Consider the following 21,855-nt stretch of genomic DNA (forward strand, 5'->3'; position numbering starts at 1 on the left):
ACATTCATATGTTCAATTGAAACATGTCATAATGAAAGCCAAATTCATCGGTGGCCCCCTAAAGTTGGCACCGAGTTTCACTTAGACATCTCAATTGAACGATGTTTATTTTAGACACCTTATGTAGGGTCTTGCTATGTCATTTTGACACTTTTTTTGACAATAAGCAAAAAGCTGAAGGAGAGTGTAATACATTTGTTGATAACGTGACAAACAACCAATTAAATGATTATATGTGTAATTTTAAGTTAAAAATTATTTTAAAATCTATTTAGCAAATAAAATAAAAATATTATTCTAAAAAAATCAATTTAACCCCCTCCCCTCTCCTCAAAGGTAGTTGTCTTCTCTACTACACCCAACAATTTTTTAAATTTTTTTATCAACTTTTTAAATTGTTTCGGATCTCTTTTTTTTCTTTCTTTCTTTTTAGTGTTGTTTTGTGGGAAGAAAAGAGGGAGAGGAAGAAAGAAAGAGAGATAAATATGAAATATGAGTGTTGGTGTCATGACCCAAAAATGGATGTGATGGCACTCGTCGTATCCCACCAAGACAAGTCAGCCTAAAACCCAATCATTTCGATAAAGTGCGGAAATAAAGCAAAGTTCAATAGCAATTACTATTACGAAAACAAGTCAACTTAATTCAATCCCCAAAACCTGGTTGTCACGTGCACAAGCCTCTAATGTAAATACTAGAATTGAAATAAAATACGCAAGTCTCAAATGATGTTGTCTTTCAAGTAAAAACAAAATCATAAACAAGAGTAAGGAGGTTCGCTGAGATGACAAACAGCTACCTCTCAGATCTCCACAGAAAGCCTCGGAAACGAAGAGAATGGAAGGTATCACGAAGATCCGAGCTCGTAACCTACAAAAGATTGTAGAAGCAAGGGGTGAGTACCAAACCACACGGTACTCAACAAGCAAACCTCTAAACACAAGTTAAGGGTACAGAATACAGGTACTCCTTACACCCCATCCTAACCTCCATAACTACGACCTGCATAAAACCAGCCTAACCTAACAATTCATAGTTTACCAAGCATACAGCTCAACAATAGCACTCTAACAGATCATATATTCTCAATAACAGCTCAATATTCATCAATAGTTTCACAGAAAGGCACTCACAAGATCAGCAACACACAAGATCAAGTTCATTAATAATAAAAATGTGCAATGCAATGAAATGCAATGTCAAGTATAATGATGCATGTCTGACCTAATGATACACACCCGCTGTCTCTCAGTCCGGGACCCATGGGGGACATATCTGTCCATGCATCCATCGCGGCGCGCGATACGTCCCTCGAAATATAATATCCGTCGCGGCGCGCGACACGTCCCTCGAAATATAGTATCCATCGCAGCGCGCGATACGTCCCTCGAAATGGTACATCCTCTTTAATTTCTTATTCTTTCTCAATGCACATAACACTTGTCACAACCACGTCTCAGAACAATGCAAATGACATGTTCACATAAATAATGAGGAGATGACCATTTTCATAACATTGCACAAATCACAACAACACAATGATTCAACAAGTCTTTCAAACAATTCTCAACACATTACACAAACAATTGATCACATTACTCCCAAACATACACCACAAGGAAATACACGAATTCCATACGCTTAACAAGGGTTTAGAAATCCACTTGCCTCAATTGATCAAGAATTCACTCCAAGACTTGAGCCTTCCCTTTTCGTTGAGATTCCAAATCAATGCAATCTATTCAAGTACATAGTCACAATAAGATTTCGAAACTAACAACATCCATATTACTATAGGTTTAGCCTTGACCTAAAAATTCGCTAGACTTTATAATCAAGTTCGTATCTCTTGATGCCAATTAACATTTCACCATCATATATTTATTTATTTTTCCTTCCTTTTTGACACCCTTTATTCCAACCAATGATTGGCTCACCATTACTTATTCAATTAACTCCCTATACTTACCTTTAAATTTCCAGAACAAACTCACGGTACAAACATACAGCAATATACCTTATTCTCTCATCCAATAATTTTACTTTTATTATCATTCATTGCCCTCTCTAATGCCAACCACTAATTTATCTCAACTAGACTCCAAATAACTTCCAACGATGAAACAATTTGCAGGATTCAAAAATTATACCAATTTCCCTTCATATATACTATCCTTAACTATTACTCACGGTGTCCTCCCCCTATGCCATAATTATTCATAGCATGTATCCCCAAAATCCTTAAGTTAATGTTCCAATCAGAGAATAAAATACTAATTTGTTAAAGTACTAATCCAGAGAACTATTTCAATAGTAGCTAGGTAAATAATAGTATAATACATCCTTTCATAGTAATAATTATCACATTTAAAGACACCATACCCACCAACACATGCGGCAGCCACATATGGCTTAAAGATTCTAAAATTTAAATTCCTCACCTTCACTTCATTAATATAATAATCATTATTATGAATTTCTATCCAATTCTTAAGAAAATACTACATAGATAGACCAACACGTATACAAAGATGAGAATTCTAATTAAACCTTACCTGAACAATCTTTGTTAACTGCTTTCTTCTTCAACGTTTTTAGTTTGATAGTGGGACGCCGCATGAACTCGTGCAAGGAATGAAAAGGAAAAGAAATTTATTTTATTAAACCCTATTTAACTCTAATTTATTTTTTTCACATGACCCTAATGGTATAGGATCTTAAATAAATGATCACTTTAGCCCACTAACTATCGATTAATTAACTCAAGTTAAACGAATAGTTTAAAATTTCCAAAAATGACCTTTCGGGTCATCACAGTTGGTATCCATTTTTCCAATAAAAAAGGTGGAGGGAGTGATTGTAGATTTAGAAAAGTAATACAATGAAGAAGAAGAAAAATGACTTGAAAACGGATTTGAATAAAAAATTTGACCTCCATTGAAGGAGTTTAAGCTTCAAAAAATGGTGGGAGGTGGTAGCTTGAAAAATGGAGAAGAAGAAGAGAAAATAAAATAAAAAATAGCTAAATTGAGTCTTTCACGCTTTATTTTTGAGTGTATCACACTCCTTTTGACATGTCAGCAAAAGTGTCAAAATGACACAACGAAACCCTACGTGAGATGTCTAAAATGAACATCACCCAGTTGAGGTGTCTAACACTCTGTTTGGATCATTGTTACCCATTCTTTCATAATGTATTGTATTGTATTGTACTCTATTGTACTCTATTGTATGGTAGATACAATGTTTGGCTAGACTGTATTGTTTGTTGTTATTTAATAACATTTTAATTGTTTGGTTTGATTGTATCGTACTGTATTGTAATTTATAATTTTACTAAAATATCCTTAATTATTCTAGGGTAGGAGGTTTGACTAGAATTAAATAATATAAGGTAAAGGGTAAAATAGTATTTTGAAATATTATGTAAAGATATAATTGGAAAAAGAAATTAAGTAACAATGGGAACACACCAAATCGGTTGTTCCATAAAATAGGGATTTTCATTGTTACGTAACAACGAAATTTAACAATACAATACATTTTAAGTAACAATCAAAACAAATATTGTAGGTATAGTAACAATACAATACAATACAATATAATACAATGGGTAATAATGATCCAAACAGAGTGTAAGTGAAACTTAGTGCCAACTTTAAGGGTCATTGATGGATTCAGCCTAATTTGAATATCTAAATGACATTTAATGATAAATTTAAAAAACCATCATTATATTAATCCTATATTATAACACTAATCTTATGATAGCAACACTTTTTCGACGTAGTAAAAGCATCGATTGAAAAAGACTTATCAAATTTAGGATGCAATAGCAATTTAATTGACTTTTGGATAAATTGAAATTAGATTATTAACTAAGGGGAAAAAGTGATTATATAAGTGGACTTTTACCCCTCTAATTATGCATTGAATTAAGTACTTGTACTAATCCCATATGCTATTTATTAATTATAATAATGACAAGTTGCTTTTTAATTGATTCCTTACATAATGTCAAAACTAAAAAGTAAGGTGTGGATATTAAGGTTATATTCATTTCTTTATGAAATAAAATATTGACAAATCACCATCAACAATTGTGGGTCAATTGTTTTTCTTTTAACCAGAAGTCTCATGTTTGAATTTTGATTATCAAAGTTTAGTTTTAGTAGAAAACACTTCCTCTTAAATGAGATTCTATGCGGCGAAAATTTAAAATAGTTAAACTCCAATGCAGGTATTAAACATAGAGGGAAAAACCAAAAAAATTAAAAAAATATTTGACAAATCCACCTGAAGATGATGCTACTTCCATTATTAGATTCTTTTTTCCACTCAAAAGTCTCCAAAAAAAGTCAAACGTACCTTTTTTCCCCACTAATTATTTATGCTACTGTTTTTGTCCCTTTCTTTTTGTTACGACTTATGAGGATCTTTTTATTTTTTTTCCAAAATAAATAAATAAATTATTTTTCTTTTTCTAATTCATCTTTTCAAACATAATCCAAGTAAATAGTAACTCATTGGCATTTATCCTTTTGTCATATAAAATGAAACAATAAAAAATGTTGAATTGCCAATGAAATATTGCATGCGTTGATTATGATTGAAAGGAGGTTTAGAGAGAAGAAAAGGAAAAAAATAATTTCAATTCCTAATAGTTAGAAAAGAATAAAATAAAAATCAAAGGAAAAATTTGGTACGAGAAAGGGGGAAATGAGAGTTTTAACATATTTTGTTTCAATATTTCACACGCCGCTATATAATCATATCGATGCATAAGATGATCTTATTTTAAAAGCTATTTTTAAATTCGTATTCCTTCTTAACGGGGGCAAGATTTTGTACTATCACCTAAACCTTCTTCTTATTTTTATTTTTATAATTACATACATAAAGTCAAATTCAAATAAATAATAAGTATTTATCAATTTAATAAAATCAAAAACTAATTATATACACTTCAATAAATAGAACTCTTACATATGCTAGTTTCTTTAATTTCCCATTTTACTTTTAAATTCCTTTATTCCAGCATAGATAACATGGGGTTGAGTCCATACCCCGTGGGACATTATTATTGACATGAGCTAAGTAAACATATATATTGTACGTGATATAATACAAATCAGTACAAGTATATTTCAAACGAATTAATGATCTATTATGCCTATATTATTTTTTCTTTCCAAAATAATTGACACACTTTTTGTATAGTAGAAAGCTTAAATTTTTAATACTCTTATTTAGTTTGTTCTTAACAACCAGATCTTCATCTAACTTATGCATTAAAATAATTTCTGTTTTTAATAATAAAATAACATGTCAAAACTCAAATTCAGTTATGAGTAGTCACAAATTAAGTTAATCACTTCCTAACAAAAATAACTGTATATTCAGAATTCAAATTCAAGATCTTAAATAAATAAAAAATACTAATAAAGCTCTTCTTTTTTAATCAGAAGTCTTGAGTCGAAGTTCGTCATCATCACCTCATTCCGTCCACTAAACTCTTTTTAGCACTTTAATTTTTAAAAGTTGCAGTAGTACAAGTTTTGACTTTTATCATATATATTGCTGCCTATTTCTGATTTCTGATAGTGATCTTTTCTCTTTCTCTCTCTGAAACTTCTCAGTTCTGACTTTATTTTCTCAAACCCAGAAGAAACATATTTATCAATGGAGAATCTCCCTTGTGGTTATCGTCCTAACGTAGGAATTTGTCTCATCAATCATGATCATTTGGTATACTTTTCTCATTTATTCAATTAATTCTTTCATTTTACTAACAAATAGAAGGCTTAAAGCCATGTTTACTCTGTTTTTCTGGTGTTTGATTCTGGGTTTTCTTATGTGATGTGTTGGGTTTCTCTGTTTGGATCTGAGCAACTTTTTTTGGAGTTTGGTAAAATTAAATTACATGATTACTGATATTTGTACTAAAAAGGGTAATAAATTGAGATTTAGATATTTATGTTTTGTTAGTGTACTTATTGATCTAACCTGTATTTATTTAGGGAAATCTTTCTCTTTTTAAAAAAAAATATTTCTGAGAAACAAAAGAAAAATCTATTTAGGGATGCTAAAAATGAGCATTTTTTACTTTACTTATGTTAGTTACATCGTTTATCAAATTGTTGATTTTTAGTATTTGAGTTGTAGCACTAGGTAGTTTTACCCTTTTAATTTGTCAAACAAGATTTAGTGACGGAGCCAGAATTTTCACTAAGAGGGTTCAAAATATGAAGAAGTAAACACACAAAGAAGTCGTGCTCAACATCTATTATGTATGCATTAAAAGTAATTGTAATCATGTATAAACAATGTAATTTTCTGTTGAGGAGGGTTAGGATGACCCCCCTGGCCCCTTAGTAGCTCCGTCCTTGACAAGAGCAACTTTAGCCCTTCGGGCTGACAGAGTGACGATCCTTGAGTTAGAAAACAAAGGACTAAAATTAGACAAGCCCAAAAACATAAAGAAGAACAGTAAAGGACTATGACACTCAAGGGTGTGGCTTCGTGGTCAATGAGTAGGGTTGAGAGCCATGAGTTTTCAAGCTCAAATCCAAGCATAGTCAAAAACATTAGGAGATTTCTTCCTTTCTATCCTAGCTTGGTGGACAGAGTTACAATTACTAATTGGTACATGTTGCTACATGTTGCTGGTGAGAGGTGACATGTATCCCATGGAATTAGTCAAGGCCCGAGAAACCACGATTATAAAAATAAATGAAGTAACATGAGGGGCGAGAACCTGAACAGTATGTTAAGTTGAGCTAGAAAGTTTTTAGACTGGAATGAGAAAAGATGGGGAGTAGAACAGTTCAATTGAATGAATCAATAAAGGAGAGCAGAAAAAAACGAGTTCTCTGATTGCTATTGTTATGTCCCAACTTCCATAAACAAAGTTATTAATTCCAAATAGCAGTAAAAGCAATATATCTCTCCCTATAAAGTACTTAAGTTTTGAAGGGAATGACTTTGCAACAGTAAGATTTACTTCTGATTTTCTCTCCTTAAGCAGTTCCGTGTCAAGTATCGGATGCATTTTGTTTCACTTGATCAGAATTCAAATTACAACTTCCCCTTTTCCGTCTTTGTTTACATGCAATAAATGTAATCATATATTAGATAATTACTTTCACATGTATTTTGATCAACAAAAATGTTGTAAATGGTGTCTTTACTAAATATAAATACGTAAAATCTGGGGTCTTATCTGGTTATGATGCAATTGCAGGTCTTTGTGGCTTCCAGATTGAATGTACCCGGAGCATGGCAAATGCCACAGGTAACATTGTTATTAATACCTTCTCTGTAGAAAGTGGCTCACTACTAGCTTTTGTAGGAATAGAGTTATATTCTAGCCTTGATTAGTAATATAAGGATCAAATGCTAAGTATTTTAGCAATCTAACACACTGATTTGTACATTTTATTACTCAATATTCTTAACTGTGCTGGTACTGTTTAGCTATCTAATGGTAATTAACTTGAATAGGGGGGCATTGAAGATGGAGAAGACCCTAAATCTGCTGCCATTAGGGAATTGCGAGAGGAAACTGGAATAACATCAGCTGAAATAATTGCAGAGGTCCGTCTAACGTGAAAAGTTTTCATTAGTTAGATGTATATGTCTAGATTATGCCATGTTAAAAATTAATTCCCCTCTGACCGCAAAGTATTAATCCGGCAAGAAACATGAAACCTTGGTGTCCAAAAGCTCGAATGATCAGATCATTTATTTATAATGGTTGTTTCATATTGTCAGGTCCCACAATGGTTGACGTATGACTTCCCACCAGCCGTAAAGGCCAAAGTAAACCGTCTTTGGGGAGGAGAATGGCATGGACAGGCACAGAAATGGTAGGTATCCTATGGTTTTCTTGATATAATTGTGCTTTGTTCTTTTAAGACAAAATATATCTTCAAGAAATATTGTGTTTATCCATAAACACCTTTTTCCTGGGAGGAACCTTGTATGTTTGCATTATCAAACTTAAAAGATGCCTTATTCATATTTTGCCTATGAAACAATGTTTCAAGCTGCTGCCATCAGTCCTCTTCCATGTATCGGTTAAGCCTTATAAAAGTAGATCACGTAGGTGGATCAGAAAATATATGAGTTAAACTCTTTATTTGACGACCAAAATTAAGATGTCCATCTAATCCTACTTTTTTCACTTTCTTTATTTGTTTGTTGGCATGCATTCGTGTAGATATTTGTACTCGTCCTCCTCCACTGGTAAAAGATAGCATTCCTGTGTATGTGATAAAGCAACGGATTAGTCTCCAAATGAACACCATTCCTGTGCAAGAGAGTGTAAATTAACAGTCTATTAGAGTTCTCTTGTTTTCTTGCCGTTTGCATTAGAAAAACTATGTTAAGCAGTTCTTCCATCTATTATGAACTATCTTATCGTTCCTCTTGGTCTCTGCTGAATGTTTCCAGCTTCATATAACATGTTTCCGAATTCCATGTGATGTAAGAAGTCAGTGGATTTATTCTATAATTGGATTTGATGTCCTAAAGGAGTTCAAATAAATAGAAATACTTTATCATTTGATGTGAAAGAAAAACTGTGCATCCTGAGCACAGTATTGATAGTTCACTGCTGTATATCCTCTCTTTGAATATGAAATGATGCTAACATATCTCACGTCGGGAGAAGTGGGTCTTTTTGGAATTCACCTACATTCGATGCGTCGTTCTGTTTTAATGATGCACCAAGAAGATATTAGGAAAATTTATCTTTTAGATTGAGTTACATCTTAGTCTATCCTCTATTGAATTATGTTAACCCAAGTGATAAATAATCATGGAGAGTTAGAGCAGTATATAGATCTTGTACACACTCGGGGACTTGGAGCTTATGTGGGCAGTGATCTGATTCCAATACTTCCTGACTTCTGTGCTCCTGGGGGATAACTATGTTGCATCTACCTGGTAGTGGGTACTTGTATTTGAAAAGAGTGTGTAGATATCCAATACGGGTATATGTAGTTTTCTGCTGTTTTTAAATTTAGAGGCACTGCACGAAGTACCCACACCCGTGTCAAACTCATTCGACATAAGTACGTCAAGACAAGTGAAGGATCTAAGCAGTGTAGGGAGCTAATGGTGTAATTACTCGTAGGTATTGGTTTTGGTAAAGCAGAAGCCTGCAATTGGATCTAGATTTCCTGCTTCTGCTTTTGTAAAATGAAGATTTTGCATCAATTTCTTTCACACCATAGCAAGTACTTGTGCTAAAAGATCAGCGCCTGATGCTGCTTTTTTACTTGTTTATGTTTTGGATTCACCCATCAGTTGATGAAAGAAGTATATAAAATAGCATTTGCACAATTGCAGTCGACGAGCTTTGTCTAGTTTTCAGCCAAAATGACACATTTCTGTTCTCATGAACGAATAATAGTTTTTCCAGAGACATTGGAGTCAACTGTAACATATAAAAAAAGGATTTTATGTGTCTGGCAGGTTTCTTATGCAATCTACCAATGCTGAAAGTGAAATCAACTTAGCAACTGGTGAAGCAGAACCAGAATTCTCAGAGTGGAAGTGGGCAAGACCAGAAGAAGTAATTGAGCAGGTATTTTCCAAAGTGGATAACCAGTTTTAAACTTCATACATTACGTATGTCAAAACACTAACTTTGAACCTTGTCGTCCTAAATAATGACAGGCTGTAGACTACAAGAGGCCAACGTATGAGGAAGTTGTTCGGACTTTCCAGTCTTACCTCAATGATGGTAGCAAAGCTGCTAAATGCCAATCAACGAAATGGTGAATCCTGTGCACGTTGTTTGCATATAGTCCTCATTCCTTACACAGGTTACTTGTTATTGGGATTCAGAACTTCTTTAGGCTCCTTGTACATGAACTTGTCTGCTAAGATCTGCAAATATAGGTTGATGATCTGATTGTAATAAAATACTTCTTTCCACATGTTAATTGATTGTCTGAAAAAGTAGATGTCATCGAGTAGTCGAACTATACTTCCTATAGTGAAAGACAAATGTCTAGCAGTCTCTAAGTTCCTTTGTGCAATGATCAAGTTGAGCAAAGAAGTTAATTTTGCTGTTCATGACCAATTCATTTGAACTCGAGTTGTATGGTTGGATATCTGGGCTTTACTCGCCATCACCTTACAATCTTCTGTCAATTTTTCCAACGTTTTCCAGAAATAATGGTGTGGTGTTGGGTTAGAAATGAAGATCACAGACTACAACTTTGACGAATAAGAAGAAATCACAGTAAAAAGGCTCTCTAGCTAGCACGAACACCCAACATTAATCCTTGTAGATACTACTTACTATTATATAAAGCACAACCAAAATCACAGCACGAAATCTAGAAATCACAAAAAAAACTTGCATGGTCATATACTGACACAACGGATAATTGGATCTCGTAAGCCCAAGGCACACAAATCTAACAATCCGAATTGTGAAGTAGACCATATTAGTCCAAGAACAAATTAAGTTTCGAAACAAAATTGATAATTCTCAAATAAATAATGTGTCTATCGTTCTCCACTACTGATAGCTTAATCTTCATCCTCAATGATCTTGGTGCCAAGTCCCTTCAATCCCTCTGGTGGGATCTCAGTTACGGTAACCAGGGAGTAGAGCTCTTCCTTTGCATCTTCGTCATCATTCCTTTTGCGAGCAATACGAACTCTGACTCTCCTTGGGACACTTCGGATTCCTCTGCTCCAGATGTGCTTGTTCAACTTCACGTCCACTCTGACATCCTTTGTACCCATAGCTTTCACTGCAAACTTCCGGATCTCCTTGATGGCTGTGGGAGCCTTCTTCTTGAAGGTGCTGTTACAAAAGCATAGCATTCTAATGTTAGACCACTAACTCGGCATGGAGCAACATATATACTTAAACTGAATGTGCTGTTAACAGTTTCACCAAGCCAAAAGGTTCAACAGAAATCTCTCCCCACCAAAAAATAAAGCAAATAATCCTGGTCTAGGATACCGAAATGTATAGTTGTACTCAATAGGTCATAATTTTACAGGAGAGCATCGAGGGGTTCATCAACAAAAATACACAGCACACACATCATATTGATGATGAGAACACTAAAATACTATGAAAATAATGGTAGTTTGATCAATTAGCAACTCAAAATCAGTTAGAACACACAACAAATGAAATTATTATAACCATAGCAGCAATATGAAATATCTGGACAGTCTCTATTCCACAAATTCCAGTCAGCCAATACATTCAAGTGATAAATTAAGCTTAACCTGAGTGATTTTGGTGTACAATAGCTATGAAGCATGTCAATATTCTTTCCTAACAGCACCTTGAATAAAATGGGTATTTATTTACTTACTATTCCATTTTTCTTTTCACACTAGTTGACAATTTGGCCCACTGTTGACACATTTTTAGCAAACTCTCACTCATGCACACTATAGCCTGGCTATCTATATATTGTCGAGAGCGGAACCTAAATGACATGAAAAAAGATGGAAGTTGACCAAAATAATGGACAATTTATTATGACTTCCATCGCCAGACCAGGCCTTAATAGCCATTAAAGTCAATGGAGCAATAAAACGCACTAAATTAGTGCACTATGTAACTCCTAAAAAGTCCCTCACCCTCTTCTTCCCCACAGGTCCCCATTCAATTTTCAAAAAAGAAAAACGTGAAGCTATTGAAGGTCCAGCCCCACCTCGTTAAGAATTCCCCAAAAATCAAGATTATAGGTATGTTTGAGTCAAAGAACAAGATTCTAAGCAAAAATCACAGGAAAAAATCAACTTTCAATACGATTCAAATCAACTCTAAACAACTTTCAATTGAGGCATTTATTTCAAAAAAAATTGTGGTCAATGTCTAATACATCTATATCCAAAGCATGCTTATTTGTTTATTAGTCTTGGTATTCTAAATAGTTGATCGTTTTATAGTTTCAACTAAGTGTTTTTTTTCTTTGTTTAATTATTATTAGTAAATTGTTTATTCTTTGTTATTTGTTCAATTGTTAATGTGCCAATCAGTAAACTAATTTCAATTTTTAATGTGTTACTTCGCTATTTACTACTTTATCTAATTCCATAATGTTAATGTATTAAATTAGTTATTTTCCTAATGTTAATTTAGTTAAAATTTTGTTAACATCAGGAAATAAACAGTTTTTTCAAGCTAAAACTAACTACATAGCGCACTAAATATTTAGTGCACTATATTGAATGGGGAAGATGCTGGGGAACTTTAATGGCCATTACGTTCGGTTCGTCAATGGAAGTCGTATAGAGCACTTAATTAGTACGCTATAGACAGTTTTCATTAAGTTTTTTTGCCCATTATTTTGGTCAACTTCGCCTCATTTAGGTTCCGCTCATAGTTATCGAATGAGCTGTGGAAACACTTAGTCATACTCTAGAACTCAAAATGCATCCCTACTATCTGGCATTTACATAATACACATAAAAGATAAACAAGCACCAGACAACTATAAATTGGAAATAAAAGAACACAGCTATATATTCTAGGGTCAAATTTTATTCAGATAACCATAAAATTGACAAAAGTGATCAACTCTATAGAATTAATACTCCAACTTCGCCTTTTTTCATGTCATTTAGGCTCCACACTCACAGTTGTCAAATGAGCTAACGGAAACAGTTATTCGTACTCTAGAACTCAAAATGCATCCATACATTGGATATGAAACAACACAGCTATGTATTCTAGGGACAATTTTTCTTCATATAATCATAAAATTGATAAAAGCAATCAGCTCTATTTAACAAAAGATGTATTTTTTGGTACAATAACAAAATACTGATTCAGATTATGAAAGTGATAATCAAAATCGTATTAAACAGAAATCCAAAAATAAAACAGTGATTACCAGCCATGCAAGCGCTTGTGGAGGTTGATGGTGTACTCCCTGGTAACCACTTCCTCTTTTCTTCCTTTGGTTTTGTCCGACATTTTCAACTCCTTTAAGTCTAAACTTACACTTCCCTGCAAACAATGAACAAAAATTCCTGCTTCAATTAGCTTAAACCCTAAACAACAATTTCAATGGAAGAAGAAAAGGAGAGCAAGGCAAACTTACTAGGGTTTCAAAGGAGACGGCGAGAGACCGGGCCGTGAAGCAGCGCAATTGCTATTTTGTAGGCTGTACTCTGTAGCTGGGCCTGCCTACTTTAGCTGCTCATGTTATTTGGGCTTCCTCGGCCCACAGATGGCAAATTTCCAGAGTGGTCCATATGGCTTGATAATCTGTCCATAAAGTCTACTACTATTAAGGATAAAAAAAATACTAATTTAGTTTGAAATAATTACATATTGTCTCACTAATTAATAATTTTGTATCATATTTCAAGTTAGATATATCACTTCTTCAAATTTCAAGTGAGATACATATAACAAAGTACTAGATATATGTATCTTAAATGAGGTGAGTGAGAGAGGAGAAAGGCAAGCAAGAGAGTCAACATGTATCTTTTGATACTAGATACATGTTTCTTTGATACCAGATACATTCTGAAATACAAATACAAAGGGAGAGAGGCGGGTGTGAGAGGAAATAGACGAGCAAGAGAGTCAACGTGTATCATTCAATACCAGATACATACATGTATCTTCGTTACCAGATACATTCTAATATACTTATACATAGGAAGATGCAAGTGAGAGTGGAAAGAGACGAGTAAGAGAGTCAACATGTATCTTTTGATACTAGATACATGTATCTTTGATACCAGATACATAGAGAGAGGTGAGTCAGAGAGGAGAGAGGCGAGTAAGAGAATTAACATGTATCTTTTGATACCAGATACATTCTGAAATACAAATACATAGGAAAAGAGGCGAACAAGAGAGAAAAGAGACGAGCAAGATAGTTAATATGTATCTTTTAATACTAGATACATGCATCTTTGTTACCAGATACATTCTAAAATATGGATTCATAGGGAGATGCGAGCGAGAGAAGAAAGAGACGAGCAAGAGAGTCAACATGCATCTTTTGATACTAGATACATATATTTTTGCTACCAAATACATTTTGAAATACAGATACATGGGAAGAGAGGCGAGCAAGATAATTAGTGTATTTCAGATATATGTGATCACACTTGGTTAAGGTGTATTTGGAATAAATTACACCTAATTTTACTATAGCAAAAATAACTTTTAGCAGTAGTAAATATATACATTAATAAAGAGTGCTAAAACATTTACCGACATAAGTTAATTGTAATTGGATCCAATGTCACTATAGGTTTTAAAGACATTTTACAAAAGTATTATTGCCGCTAAAAATACATATTTTAGTGGTAATTAAGCTAATGTCGTTAATTAAATATCGCTAAAGATTATTTTGGGTATAGTGTTTGACCAGCATGTACCTGAGATACATGTATTTAAGTGCTATTTGGCAAAGTAACTGTGGTGCATAAGGTAATTTCGAAAACTATAAACAAAGACATATAACTAAACTCTAAATTGGTCAGATTTATGTTGCTTGCTCTTTATTTTTGTGAGCTAATGTTTCAACCTAATATATACTATTTCCTTTTTGTTTTGGAACATTTCAGAAATTAATTTTAGCTAAACGGTTTTGATCATACAATTTTATATGTTTTCCAAGATATATGTTCTATGTTAAACTTATCTTTTAATTAGTAATATCTTCATTTTGCAACTTCTCTCCATCAATATTTTAAACGTCATATTCAAGCAAATGATCTCAAATAAATAAAATATCAAGGATAGACTAAATTTATAATGTTCTTTGGCAAGTGGAAGAGACAAACTATTAAATTTGAACTCCTAATTTCCCATATACAATATATTTGGCTCAAGTATGTCAATTTGACTTTGCAATTTGTTAATACAATTTATTTGATTTTAACAAGACACAAACTACATATTCCATCCACCTTGTTTTGAAATGCATATATCTTTGAAACATTATTTAATTGTCACGACAAACAAAAGGAGTATAAAATAACCATTTTACTTAATTTAATTATACATCTAATTTATCTATGGTTCAAAGTCGACCTTTATTACATCAATTAGTTGATAAAATTAAGACTCTCCTAATAATTATGTCTACATCAACTGGACAACTCAATTAATAAAATCAAAGGTTGCTGTCAAAAGAATCCAAGAAAAATCTTAATATTGAAGGTTTAATTTCTCCACATCTCATAGCCAGAAAAAAAAAAAGTGTATATATTAACGAAAAATCTGATAAGATACGTAATATTACAAATTAGAGTAATGCATAATTCAAATTTAGTCAAGTCTTTAATACGGACTTCGAATACTAAGTGAGAAACATACTCCCATACAGACTCCGAACACCGAATAGGAGACACGTGTGTTTTGTGTTGTTGGTCAAACTCTAGCAAGATGAAGAAATATAAGAAAAACTGAATGAAATAATATAGCATAATATTCCTTCTCTACTTTTGACTTTTTTTAATCAAGTCATTTCTGTAATTATCATTAGATCAGTAGGGATATAATTTCGTTACAAATATTATTTTAGCTATATAATATTTTTTTTCACAAAAAACACACATGAAAAATATAATAAAGTACATCAAATTAAAAAAAAAAAATTAGATAATTTTTTTTATTTAAGTTATAAATGAGAGTAAAAGACAATTTCCTTAAAGTTCGAGGTCAACCCTTTCTATCATTATTTCTAAATAAATCAAAAAGGATAACACGTTATTTGTGGTTGGCTTAGTAAACAATTAACCACCAGTTGTTAGATTAATATAACTAACTAATTAATTCATCTTCAATAATTATAGGATATCTCATCTACGTTATCACTTATCAGGAATGTTTTCAAAGTTCAAATCAAACAAGTTAATCCACTGATCTGGTAATTTTATATGTAGTTAGAATACTTTTGAATAATAATTTGTAAGCTTGGAATGACGTGTTTCCAAAAAAATTTATATGTATATTTGGCTTATAAAATTTGTATTAAACAAGCAATTTGTCAACTAAAAATGTTGTCCTTGGCCGTACCAAAAATAAATGTGCGTAGAGTTTGGTAGATATAAATTAAATGTACATCTTATGTCCACGATGCTTATTCATTTATATTTATTTATAAAATATCATAATATATAATCAAAAACATTTGTACAACTAAGCTTTAAATTAATACATGCTTGATTGATTGTTCCCTTAACTAACGCTCATGTTATCCACCTTATCCATCCCAAAATAAGTGTCACTTTAATAAAAACAGTAAGTATCTTAATAGTGCTCAATTCTCGAGAAACATATGATAAAAATTATCAACATAATAAATCATACCTTATATTTTTATTAATGAACGTGAAATAAGCTAAAACAAAACAGGATCCTGAAGAATAGGTAAAATGTTGGCTGTTATCAGTTTATCCTAACTGACTAAAGCCTTTAAGTTTTCACTGAAGAAATTCTCACTAGTTACCTCAGTTTGCAAAAGGTCTGCTCTTTCTTTCTAATTCTTCATAACTTCCTTACACATTCTATTTTCATATTTTCTGGATTCAAACAAATGAATTGTCTATTCGAATAGTATTGATTGAAATTATCTCCTGTACCTCAATTCTACTTTATTATTGTTTGGATAAAGCTGTTTGAGGGAACATTGTGATATGGAAAAGTAAAGCTGACATATTCTAATTTAGTCTATTTTTAAAAATTTTTATTATATAGTATTTTAATATTTTACTGATATAAATATAACAGCTTTCAACTGGGGTTGCTTTTACCTGGTCGTTTCTTTAGACGTGCTACACTTTCATGAATGTATAAATATAAAGTCTTACCAGAAAGTGTGGACAGAAGAAGACATATTATTATTATTATTATCTAAGAGCTGTTATCCCTAACCATAATTCAGAGGTATAAACTTTTATTTTGATTTTTCTTAAAACTTTCATTGCACTTATTTTTAACTTTTTGACATATTGTAGGTCTTGGATGTGATTTTAAACAGGTGCATCTTAAATTGAAGTCTAAATACTAAAAAGATGGTAACTTTACTTCTTTTTTTTCCCTTTTAATTACTGCATTGATTTGCTTGAGTCGAGGGTCTTTTGGAAACAATCTCTCTAGTGGTAAGTTCTGTGTACAGTCTACCCTCCCCAGACATCACTTTGTGGGATTTCACTGAGTATGTTGTTGTTGTTATAAACAATTTAGCCATTCTCATCATTAAGTTTAATTTATTCATGTGTAATGGTGTTTTCCTTATTGTTGTTCACCTGCATAGTAGTTGTGTTAGTTTTAGCTGTTGATTTGTGATTGCCACTTTTTGTGTCTCTGTGAAACTATGAATGTTATCAATTTTCATTGCTAGTGTTCGATTTCCCATGACTACTTTATAACTCGCACTTGAGTCAATATTACCTAGAGTGGTTCATCAAGTTTGCATTTGATTCTCTAGCATAAATGATTACCGGATCCCCATCATATCATTTTCCGACACTTAAGAGGATTATTTCCTTATTTTCTTGAACACTTTCCACAAAATCACTGAAAATTAATGTAAGTGTTAGAGTGGGCTAAAGTTCCACATTGGTTGAGGAATGTATTGATGGTTTGCTTATATGGTCTTGGGCAATCCTCCCCTCACGAGCCAGTTAAAGTCCCATATTGGTTGGAGAATGGACTGATGGTCTGCTTAAATGGACTTGGGCATGTACAGTTCTAATAAAGTCTTTTAATATCTCAGACAATGCCTTTCAAGGAATTCTTCACTGAATATGGTGAAGCACATCAATATGAAATCCAAGAGGTTGTTGGAAAGGGGAGCTATGGTGTTGTTGCATCAGCAGTTGATACTCATACAGGAAAGAAGGTAGCGATAAAGAAGATCAACAATGTTTTTGAGCATGTCTCTGAAGCCACTCGTATTCTTAGAGAAATAAAGCTCCTAAGGTTGCTTCGACATCCAGACATTGTAGAAATAAAGCATATTCTGTTACCTCCATGTCCGAGAGAATTCAAGGATATATATGTTGTTTTCGAGTTGATGGAGTGTGACCTTCAGCATGTCATTAAGGCCAACGGCAGTCTCTCGCCTGAACATTATCAATTCTTCTTGTATCAGCTTCTTCGAGGTTTAAAATATATGCACACAGGTGGCTGTTCCTCATTTTTCTCTCTGTTATTCTAGTTAGATTTCTCTTTTACATATTTTATGACTTATTCTCTCATTTGTTGATTCAACAGCAAACGTGTTCCATCGAGATTTGAAGCCAAAGAACATTTTAGCAAATGCAGATTGCAAGTTGAAACTTTGTGATTTTGGGCTTGCTCGGGCAGCATTTGGCGATACCCCGTCTGCTATTTTCTGGACTGTATGAAGCATTTCTCTACTTAAAATTTTCTCGATATATCTTAACCATAATATCCAGCCGAAAGGTCGCATTGTTGTCATTAAAATGTCAAGTTATTACACCTCTTTCAAGCTATGTTGCTCGGATTCTTCAAAAATGTTGACGGGTGCATGTTGGATCCTCTAAAAGTAGTGCATTTTTGGAGAATCCGAGCAACATACTTCAATAACCTCATATACTTCTCTTTGTTTCGTAGTCTATCCCTTCTTTTTCTTGAAATATATCTAAAAACTATTTTTGATTTATTCCAAGTAAGATTCTTAACTTCTTTGCTCTGTATAGGACTATGTGGCAACTCGTTGGTACCGTGCTCCTGAACTTTGTGGTTCGTTTTACTCCAAAGTAAGTATGTCATTTATAGGACAACTTACATTCTTATATACTTCTGTTTCTTATCCAGTGACACTTCAGAATTAATTCTATTTTGTATCAATTCTAAAACAAACTACTTATTGCAGTACACGCCGGCAGTTGATATGTGGAGTATAGGATGTATATTTGCAGAAATGCTTACAAAGCAGCCATTGTTTCCGGGGGATGATGTCGTCCACCAATTGGATTTGATTACTGATTTGCTTGGTTCTCCATCCACTGAAGTTATTTCAAGGGTCTGTCCTTCCCTTTTCTCAGTTAAAGTCAATAAGTTAGTGATGTATAACGAATAACCAAATAAGTCTGATCCATTTTCCCCATGTATGTAGATTAAAAATGACAAAGCAAGGATACATTTAAGCAGCATGACGAAGAAAGCTCCTGTTCCTCTCTCTCAGAAATTCCCGGATATAGATCCATTAGCTCTAAGATTACTTGAGAGTTTGATTGCTTTTGACCCCAAAGATCGCCCGTCTGCTGAAGAGGTAGGACTTAGAAAACATAGTACATTTATTGCAGTTTGTGATGCAAATTATATTCCACTCATGTTATCCTAATACAGGCACTAGCACATCCGTACTTCCGTGGTTTAGCAAACATTGAGCATGAACCATCTGCTCGGCCTATTTCAAAATTTGAATTCGACTTTGAAAGAAGAAAACTGGCAAAAGAGGATATTACAGAACTCATCTACCGGGAGGTATGAGTTGTCAACCATTCTTATCTTTTGTGGACATTCATTTTGTTCTGCCTCCGTTGTATTGCAACATTGATGTTTCCCTGGACAGATTTTAGAGTACCACCCTCAGATGTTGCAGGAGTATCTTCATGGCACTGAACACACTAGCTTTTTGTACCCAAGGTACTGCCAATAGTTCTCCTTATTCATCCACTTGCTTGTGTTGCAATTATAGCCCGCGCCCATACTTGAAGCAGTGGTCTTCCAGTTTTGAACACTCCACTCAGTTTCAATCCATGTGATATCTGCCATCTGGTCATGTATTAATAAAAATATTGTTGTAATGGATCAAAATGAGCTTCGAGAATATTTCAAAAATGTATCACTCGAATTGACACTTAATATATAAGCGTCTTTGATTGTGTGCATTAAGCTATAATTTTGAATGCTATACTAACATGAATTTTGATCTGCATTCAGTGGTGTTGATTGCTTTAAGGAACAATTTGACCTACTTGAGGGAGATGGAAGAAATATTACTCACCATCCAAGGCGATATACCTCGTTGCCCAGGTTAGTTGACCCTGATATTTGTTATTGCTTACATTTAAGAGTAGTGTCGGATAAAATTTGCTTACTCTCAAATAAACTCATCATTTTTTTTCGACAGAGAGCGTGTCTATGTTTCAATAGATGAGGAAACTGATCAACATGATGATTTCGAAAGACATGTTGAAACAGTTGTTGCTCATAAACGCCTTCTAAGCCAGAGAGGAACAGACGAGGTGAACAAAGCTGATTCTAGTAATGAAAATGAAGGTCATAGCCAGAATGAGCTTAGTCCAACAAGCAACACAGCGCGTTGCTTAATAAGAAGTGCTAGCATTAGCTTTTCCAAGTGTGTTGGGGCAGTGTGGGATGACTGTGAGGTAAGTTCTTCTCATATGTCACATTTTGATCTTCAGAAAACAACTCACTCACAAAATGAAGAAACACTTCTCTATCGTTCATGTTTTCACCTTAACTCTGCATTTCTCCTCAGGATACAACTTACAAACGATATGATAATGGGATTAGTAGATCGTCAAAGGAGCCAGCAACATTGTATGCTTGACTTCTTCTACTGGCGCGGATGAGCTACTGGTAGATTTCTGATTAGTAATACTTGCTAGAATGTAACAGTTTGGCTACTAAGAGGTCCAAGACCTGGCCATTTTCGTCTGTATGGCGTTCTAGATTAATTTTATATGCTTTGACAGCTTCATCGAATACAATGAATGAGAAGAGTTTAATTTTAACTACCTCAGCAACTATTTTCATGTATATAATCCACTCTATATTGTTCTCCTAAAAATTGGTAATTGTTCTTTGTCAATTGTCATCTCTAGGGGAAGTTTTGTAAGTTTTGCAAAGTTTCTTATTTGACATTGACAAAAATTCTGCTCCTTTCACTATCAGTATAGAAATTGCTATTGCTATTGCAAATGAGGAGCCCTTAAAGCTCTCAAGCTTCTAACAATTTAAAACTTGGTTGAATTAATTGGATTCACGTTGAGCATGACTCATTAAAAGGGCAATCACTTCCTGCCCAGGGATCAAATCCGAGACCTTTGGTTAATTGTGGATTGATTCCTTCTGTTCCACTATGTCTCTTGGATCTTGTTAGTGAAGGTCCATTACTATTTATTTGGCTGGCTATGTACTTTTGTTTTTCAAAAGTTTGGTTCGGTGTTATGTGTAAGGTTTCAAACTCTGGTGCACTGAAGATCCAACTTTTATTAATTTTTTATTAAAAAATAAAAATAATACATATATATATGGACATTTCCTTAACCAAAAGCATAAGTTAAGTAGCAATTAAATCATTCATGAACAAATCAAAGTAGAAACAAATTTACAATTCAGATAGTTAACTTCAAATATTAATTCTCAAGAGGAACTCATACGTATTTTTGTCGATGTATGTCATGTAAAGGAACTTGTCTTCATTTTGATTTTCCTTGAGAAGTAGTTGGAGGGCACAATATTCTTGACAAAAACAAATATGGTCTTTTAAGCACAATATAAGTGTTCAATGATAAGACACATCATCACTTAACATAGTTTTAAATTTTTAAGTATCTTATATTTTGATTTTATCCTCATTTTATTTTTCATTCACATCAAAAACTCGTTCTAAAAACACCAAATCAAATCGAATTGAAATTGAAATGTTCAATATTGGATATCCACTTTTTCAAAACCTAAAATCGAACGACACATGCATTTTAGCCCAAACTCCAAAGCCCAGCCCAACAGTATTCTCTTTCTTTCTCTCTCTATAAATAAAAAAGAAAACACAATTAGGGTTTCTTCATTAGCAGATTCAAGCTAAACACCATTGTAGAGCTCCGAAAATT

General features: G+C 33.3%; 3 protein-coding genes across 4 annotated transcripts; 2 read left to right on the plus strand and 1 right to left on the minus strand.

The window, feature by feature from the left end:
* The first annotated feature begins 5,584 nt into the window (after positions 1–5,584).
* On the plus strand, positions 5,585–9,998 carry LOC125821450 (nudix hydrolase 25). Its single transcript, XM_049500864.1, has 6 exons — positions 5,585–5,748; positions 7,244–7,294; positions 7,504–7,596; positions 7,774–7,868; positions 9,481–9,592; positions 9,685–9,998. Exons 1-6 carry the CDS (start codon positions 5,683–5,685, stop codon positions 9,787–9,789), a joined length of 522 nt encoding a protein of 173 aa, XP_049356821.1. The 5' UTR covers positions 5,585–5,682; the 3' UTR covers positions 9,790–9,998.
* Positions 9,999–10,446: 448 nt separating this feature from the next.
* Positions 10,447–13,042, minus strand: LOC125821533 (60S ribosomal protein L31-like). Its single transcript, XM_049500950.1, has 2 exons — positions 12,885–13,042; positions 10,447–10,828 (listed from the first exon to the last, which is right to left on the minus strand). Exons 1-2 carry the CDS (start codon positions 12,965–12,967, stop codon positions 10,549–10,551), a joined length of 363 nt encoding a protein of 120 aa, XP_049356907.1. The 5' UTR covers positions 12,968–13,042; the 3' UTR covers positions 10,447–10,548.
* A 3,414-nt stretch (positions 13,043–16,456) lies between these two features.
* LOC125821458 (mitogen-activated protein kinase 17) lies at positions 16,457–20,754 on the plus strand. Of its 2 annotated transcripts, none has more exons than XM_049500873.1 (12): positions 16,457–16,484; positions 16,978–17,037; positions 17,739–18,147; positions 18,239–18,366; positions 18,688–18,747; positions 18,864–19,013; positions 19,107–19,262; positions 19,340–19,477; positions 19,566–19,639; positions 19,937–20,029; positions 20,127–20,385; positions 20,499–20,754. In XM_049500873.1, exons 2-12 carry the CDS (start codon positions 17,035–17,037, stop codon positions 20,568–20,570), a joined length of 1,542 nt encoding a protein of 513 aa, XP_049356830.1. In that variant the 5' UTR covers positions 16,457–16,484; positions 16,978–17,034; the 3' UTR covers positions 20,571–20,754. The 2 variants fall into 2 exon arrangements, with proteins under 2 accessions (XP_049356830.1, XP_049356829.1); XM_049500872.1 differs by lacking the exon at positions 16,457–16,484 and adding an exon at positions 16,793–16,906.
* The last annotated feature ends 1,101 nt before the right edge of the window (positions 20,755–21,855 follow it).

The sequence above is a fragment of the Solanum verrucosum genome, unplaced genomic scaffold (genome assembly GCF_900185275.1).
Source record: "Solanum verrucosum unplaced genomic scaffold, falcon-dt-bn FXZP01000217.1, whole genome shotgun sequence".
NCBI lineage: Eukaryota > Viridiplantae > Streptophyta > Magnoliopsida > Solanales > Solanaceae > Solanum > Solanum verrucosum.